The following is a 7,198-nucleotide window of genomic DNA, read 5'->3' as shown; positions in this document are numbered from 1 at the left end:
TGGCAACTTAATTCAATTATTTTCTAATTCTTGCGACGCCCTGAAGCAGGAAGAGAGGCAGACCTTCACAATAAAGCGTCTACAGGTTGTCACGCCACGCTCACTTTGAAAATACAACGAAAATACATTTACGTTGCAAAAACATTCATGCATGAACCCTGAAGACTGAACGGCTGAATCTTTGCAACTTAACTGCAAATATAAAACTTAAATTTTACTGTTAATCTTGTTTGGATTCTGCACGTGACTGAATTACTTCTACAGCACCAAATGGTTTCTGAAACCTTTTAGATTTGTTTTTATTAGTATATTTGTATCTCCCCTCTTTCCCTTGTATTTACCCCTCTCTCTACCTCTGTCTTTCCATTTCTCTTGTATATAACCCCCACTGTTTTCAGACTTGTGAGTCTGTATGAACTCCTTTTATACCTCAACTTTAGAATTGTTCTAGAAAGAGTAAAACAAAAAGGAAGAATATGACAAATTGTAGTGTTCTTATTAGAAAAATAATAAAATGATTTAGTGTGATTTATTTTTTATTTTTTTTCCTTTTCTCTCAGTATTTGATTTCAGATTTTAGGAGTTTCATTTTATAATTTGTCACAAATGCTCTTGTGATAGTCAAACGTAATAAAAGGAGAGATTGCACCATCTGATGATTAATGTGAGTCTGTCAGACGTAGAAACTGATCGAGATGGAAAATTTTGTCCAACAAATCATTTTCAAGTGATGTGTTTTTATACATTTGTTATTATTCAATTCACAAATGCAAAGAATCAATTTATTATGTACAACGTGTGCTGGTTAGATAACAGTAAAGGTTAAGAGTTTATTTTGAAGGCCATCATACCCCCGGCTTTGTCCAACCGTCTTCTTTAAGATTTGTTTCCATACAGACGACCTGATCTTCTAACTTCTGGACACAGCCGAGAGTTTCCTGTAGACAAAACAACTTAGTCAACATTACAGGACATAAAAGCAAAGATATGTTTTCCATTCATAGGAAACTCAGTTATGACTCAACATTAATTTAATGTTCACCCTTCAGCCCCTTTTACGAGAAAAGTAGTCTTGACTCAAAGATGAACAAAGCGAAACAGGAATTTACTTGTTCTAACTCGCGTCAGGTACAAGAAAGCCGATATGTTAGATTTAAATCAACGTGTTCGTTGGTGCGGGACGTGAATGCCTGCGTGACTCATTGAGAAGGAGAAACGAAAGAGCGGTTGAATTTTGGCCTGTTGTGTAAAACAGGCAAACAAACGCGGAGTAAAGCCGGTTCTTAAGCGCTTCAGGGGTTTACAGTCCCAGGCTGGAGAGCAGCTTTACCTCCGGCCGAGGGGAGTTGAGCTCGACAGGCGACGGCTTCCTCTGCTGGTCGGCGCCGCGCCGACACGAGCAGCACAAGATCCACCTGAACGTCCGCCGCATCTCGTCGTCTCGCAGGGAGTAGATGACGGGGTTGACCAGAGAGTTGCATTCCGCTATCGCCAAACACAACTTCTCAACGGCGTTGGCGTGGCCGGCTTTACCCAGCAGCCCGTCCAGGAGGAGCGTCACGAGGCCGGGCATCCAGCAGATTACGAAGGCGCCTGCAGATGTGCGGGCGGGTAATGAGGACAGGAAGGAGTCAACAACAATAAGCTCAAATCTTCCACAAATGCTGCAATGCAATATGACACCAATTGTCTCAAAGTGCAGCTACATTAGGTCATGTTTGGACCTTGATTGCTTAATATTAAGGTTAACTGCCAGTTAAAAAGATATTTGCCTCCAGGAGATGAGTCACCAGAGCAATCAGAGGAGGGTTATGACGAGAAATGAGATTTTGATGCATCTCAACTTTCAAAAAAATGTGGTTATCAGATAAGGTTCGACAAACAAACCAGTCGAGAGCTGGAAAACTGGTTTAGGAAAATTGAGAGGTTGTCGTAGCATTGAGCCGAATATACAACATCTCTTGAGCATGTATATATTGATGCCTTCAAAATACATAATTCCCACAGGATTAAGTGGGAAGCTGAATTAATGTTAAAGACAAACATTCATACTTTGTGAGAAACTGGAGAACATTAGGAGTCATACGCTTCTTTTAATTTGAGAGAAAACTTAAACGATAAATAAAAGCTCTAATCTTTTGGAGAAACAGCCCAGATGTGTATTTTCAGAGCGAGACTGTTCATTTCGTGATTGATTAATAACCAAACCGTACAAACTTGACCTTCGACCCACAATTAACTGGTCGCACACCAACAGCGTCTCACCCAGAACAATGGAGATGGTCTTCATCAGGTTGACGACAGTCTGCCGGTGCCGCATCTCCGTGCTGTGATGCGCCGCGTGCCCCGTCTGGTACCTCACATACACAAAGATGCGAGTGTACACGGCCACCATGACCAAGAAAGTGAGCAGGTTGAGAACGGCCCAGAAGACGAGGAAGCGGCGGCTGTAGAGCGGAGCGACGGTGGAGCAGTTGTCCAGATCACACTCGCAGTTCCAAAACGCGGAGGGCACCAGGCCCATGACGATGCTCACGGCCCAGATGCAGACGATCAGCAGCACCACGCGCCGTTTGGTCATCGTGCTGTGCAGCTGCATGGTGATGATGGTCTGGTGGCGCTCCACGGCCACAGCCAGCAGGTTGCCCACGGAGGCCGTCAGGCTGATGTCGATCAAAGCCCCGCGGACGTACCACTGCTCCTTGGAGAGCGTGCTGGTCCACGGCCCCGTGTGCAGCATCAGGTTCGCGTAGGCGATGCCCGCGAACAGGTCGGCTGCGGCCATGTTACCCAGGAGGTAGTAGATGGGGAAGTGGAAGCGGTGGTTTATAAAGATGGCCGCCATCACCAGCAGGTTGGCCAAGACCACGATGAGACATACCGTCATGCCCAGTCCGATCACCAGGAAGTCCTGCGTTGTCCATGCTACGCTGATCTTCTTGCCCACCCAGTTGTAGAAGAAGGTGACATTGTGGCTGTTGTCGCACGTACTCCACACACTGCTCTCCGTGGCCATACCTGCACACACAACGCTGACATGTGAGGGTTTGTAGTCTACAACAGGTGCAACAACAGGTAATGCACAATCCTGTTTTCATTCAGTAAAGGCTTTTCATTCAGCACACATTCAGTATACACCCATGTGCAATTTAATCGTAAGGGTTTAATCCTCGTATTTCACAAATTACACATTGAGTGTTATGATAAAAATGTTTCTGTATTGGAATACATTATTATACTCAACTGTGGACTTTGAGAGTCACATGCTATTTACACACTTAATACACAAACTCAATATATATCAATTGTTTAATCTATAAAAAGTTAGATAATAATATAAAGAAATGCACAATTTCACAGGGATCTAATTGTGATCTTCAAATTGCTTTTTGTCCAACTGTGCAAAGTCTAAACCTGGCCTATTCAGTTTCCATTAAAACAGAAATAAAACTAGCAAACCCTCAGACTTTGAACAGCTGAAAGCATTTGATGGAGTAATATTTGACAAGCAGTCAATTTAACACAGGTTTACACTTCATTCTGGGGCAACAACATCTAAAAGATGAAGAGACATATTTACAAAAAAATAAACAATTTCAGCTCATGTCACGTGTTCCAACCAGATATATCTCATGTTAAAACGGAAACTCCTGCGTTGAGTGTTTGTTTAGACTTTGTACAGAACAAAACAATGAGGTAGACCTACCTCCGTGTTCAGATTCGCCTCCATCCAGACAAACCCGACATGGAAGCAGAGTTTGAGGAAACACGAAGTCTTTGAGCTTCTGTCTCTGTTGACCTCCGATCGAAGTCGACGCCTCTCTGAATTATTCTCACTCAGATCAGCTGGACCCGACTGACAGGTAGCCGTGCTGCCTTCAACTGCAGCCGGAAGTATCGGAAAAAAAAAACTATTTTCACAGTGGGTTTCACTCTTTTAGTGATTTGTTTTGAGGAAGAGCGTATTAAAGGACAACAGAAGTTAACAAACACTGAGAGATCAGTGGCAATACACACTGGACTCTTTAAAGAAAAACTGTTTTATTCAGGAAGGTGTTTTTGACTCTGTGTTAAATCACTGTCAGCTATTTATTGTTCTATTACAGTTTGTATGTTCTGTATGTTTCACTATAATGGTTTTGTGGCACTCTAAGATTTTTTTTGGAATGAAAAGTGCGTTGCAAATAAAATGCATTATTATTATTTTATTTTTGAGGACTCAATAAGTAGAATTATAATCACGACAGTGCAAATATTATATACTCAGAAATTACGGAACATTATGCAGTGTTGGACGGGTGTCTTTTGGTACTTTTATTTTGAAGGTATTTGCCGGAAACGTTTATATAATTTTGTTGTCTGTTTTGAGGCTGGTGAAACATGTGTAATTACTGCCCTTTTTAATTACTGTGGTCACAGTGAGGCGCTGCAACATGACAGAGTCGTTGCCAACACACAAATCCTTATTCATTAAAAAATAGTGTTTAAAATGTTAAATATCAAATGTAGTAGTCAAAAAATACCTGGAGAATTACTATAGTATAAAATACCATAGCATGGCATGCCATCAAAAATGGCAGAGAGTATTATTCCATCAAATGTTTTATACACAAGTTGTAATTTACAATGTCATAGCAGTGTCATAATAACACAATAATAGTAAAGCACTTCATAAAAATATTGACATCACACAGATCATTAAAAGTCATAGTAGTATACGTCTTGAAGCCAGTTGGAGAGATTTGATGTGTTTACAACACGTCTAGAGTCACGAGTATCTGCTGCCCTCTTGTGGTGACAGTACAGAATTACATTACATCGCGTTACATTAAATAGGTTGGTATCTAGCAATATTTAGACTTTGTCACCAAACAATCAAAATGCGCAATGTAATGCAATAATATAAACAACTATTACTTCTGTAAATGTCTTGTTTACCTCCATTTGGGTTCGTGTACGTTCGGATCGTTTGTTTTATAGTTTAGTCGGAAAACAAATAGTACAGAAATATTATGGGGTTTTTCGATTTCGGTTTTAAACGAAAAACGAAAAAACGGAAGAGCACAATCGGGTTCTCACTTTTTTGGTCTGAATCCAAAAACGAAAATACCAGAGAACAAAACTCAAATAAAGAGACAATTTTGTATTTTGCAAATCCTTCTTTTGTTTTTTTTCTTTTGAAGACGGCAGATGACTCGGAAGTACGAGTCTGTCAAAATAAAAGTCAAGGAAATAGAAGGATTGTAGGAAAGTAATGTAGCTTAATCAAAGTCATTTTTGTGTGCAGAGCAGTTGCTGTTAGCACGCATGTATTTTTCCACCGTGTTGGCGTAAAGGTGTTTACCCTTTCTACCAGTAGATGGCAGTATACGTGTATTTAAACCAAACATTTAGTTATATTTACCTGTGTCTCTGATCTAGGTATTGACAGACATATGTAATGCTGTTTATTTTCTCTGATATTTAATATTCATGGTTTTCTTTGCAACCTATTTATATACAGCATGTGTTTACTTGTTATATTTGTGTCATTTTAGAACCAAACATTCCTACATGGAAGAGTGAGCATGTGTTGGTCACAAGGCAATAAATAATGACTATTAAAAAATAAAGACAGTTGGTTTATTTGCACCTGTGTGTCCCATTCTTGCCTTCATTACTATCATCACTGCACCATCATACTCATTCAACATCTAACCTGTTCTGTTCACTGTGGTCAGATTTGACTAAATGAGTTATTGTATAAGACTGAAACATGGAGAGCACAGCTAATGGCACATTTTGAAAATGTCTCACAAATGGTTTATAGTAGTCAAATGATTGTTTGGTGTTGTTTTTAGACATTTATATGTGCATCATTTACATTTATATAAATCATATTCATTTTATGTGTACACACTTAATGCTGACGAGCATTTATCAGATCTTGCACCACGAAGTGGATATTTGGATATTTACTGAGTAGGTTGGGTCGCATCAAGAAGGATATTCATGGTCTAACGGTATATCATGTTGCACCGAACTTTAAAACTAAAAATAACTTTAAATTAGAAAAATTAAGCAACATTACAATGGAAGTATAGCATGTCATATTGTACACCTTAAAAATGTCATGAAATGTAGTATATCTTTTAAAAGGGTAATCAAAAAGTCATAGTATATAGGAAAAAGGTTATAAAACCTAAAAGTATAGGTTGTATTGAAAACAATGTCTTGCATGTCTTAAAAAGTGTACAAAAATTTCTAAAAAAAGAATGCCAAACTAAAGCAAGTCATTGAAAAAAAAATGCCATGGCATGAAAATGTCATGGTATAGCTGGCTTTCATAAACATGTGTAGACAATAAAAATGTCATTAAGTCACAAAATAGTATGACAAACAAATGTCATAGATTATAGTCATGAAAATCTCATAATTAATATTCAAATTATTTAAAACATAGCAGCTAAAAATCTGATAAAAAAAAGAAAAAATAGGTGTCAAAATGGCAGACATATAACCCCATTATTTTGTGGCAATGTAGTTTGGGACTGCTGAAGGAGAACGGGTGAGCCGTCGGGTCCAAGAGGCATTTCACCAAAATAAAATTAAAAAAACCCTGCATTTAGTATATTTTTTTATTTTCTATAAAAGAGATGAGTTTATTCAATGATCATAACAGACTGAATCAGAGACCTCGATAGATCACTCACATACCAAACAATAAGTCGAGGAAAATGTTCGAACAAAACCCCCAAAACAGAACAAATGTAACACAAAATAAAATACCTGAATAAAGCAAACTCTGGGCTGAGCTGCAGGTCAGCACATTCTCTGTAGAACTCATGGCACATGAACAGTTTTTGTGAAAAAGAAAAGAAAAGGCTAAAAAGGAATGAACTTTTTTTTTATCCTTTCAAAACCAGTCTAACAATAAAAATTCTATATTTCATATATGGTGGACTTCATAGAAATTAAAAAGGTGACTTAAGCACTGAAACAAGCTCTCCTGAAGTACGTTTCGTCTGTTTATTCTCATCAATAGAATGCTTATCTGCATCGGAGAAAATGCCTCCTGCACCACACACTTTAACAAAAAAATTAACAATAACAAAACACATACAGTCACACAGCCGTCCAAATTTACACAGTCACACTCACAGACCAGACGCAAACGCTAGTGTGGCAACGCTGAAACACATCTACCTAAAATCTGCTG

General features: G+C 38.8%; 2 protein-coding genes across 4 annotated transcripts in view; both read right to left on the bottom strand.

Moving 5' to 3' along the window:
* Positions 1-845: 845 nt before the first annotated feature.
* On the bottom strand, positions 846-3,894 carry lpar2a (lysophosphatidic acid receptor 2a). The gene is made up of 4 exons (XM_068579205.1): positions 3,707-3,894; positions 2,266-3,018; positions 1,331-1,593; positions 846-938 (listed from the first exon to the last, which is right to left on the bottom strand). The coding sequence occupies exons 2-4, from the start codon at positions 3,014-3,016 to the stop codon at positions 846-848; spliced, it is 1,107 nt and encodes a 368-aa protein (XP_068435306.1). The 5' UTR covers positions 3,017-3,018; positions 3,707-3,894.
* Positions 3,895-6,535: 2,641 nt separating this feature from the next.
* Positions 6,536-7,198, bottom strand: part of brd4 (bromodomain containing 4) — a 27,186-nt gene continuing 26,523 nt past the window's right edge. For 2 of the 3 annotated variants that reach the window (XM_068578122.1, XM_068578123.1), the window contains exon 19: positions 6,536-7,198. This exon is cut by the window's right edge and continues 1,962 nt beyond it. The gene's annotated coding sequence lies outside the window, so the exon portion shown is untranslated. The other variant, XM_068578124.1, reaches the window with a different exon arrangement.

Source organism: Clinocottus analis, unplaced genomic scaffold, assembly GCF_023055335.1.
Source record: "Clinocottus analis isolate CAN_PGR_092001 unplaced genomic scaffold, fCliAna1.0.p SCAF_16, whole genome shotgun sequence".
NCBI lineage: Eukaryota > Metazoa > Chordata > Actinopteri > Perciformes > Cottidae > Clinocottus > Clinocottus analis.
Note: the sequence above shows the minus strand (reverse complement) of the source record. Positions and strands in the feature narration are given on the sequence as shown.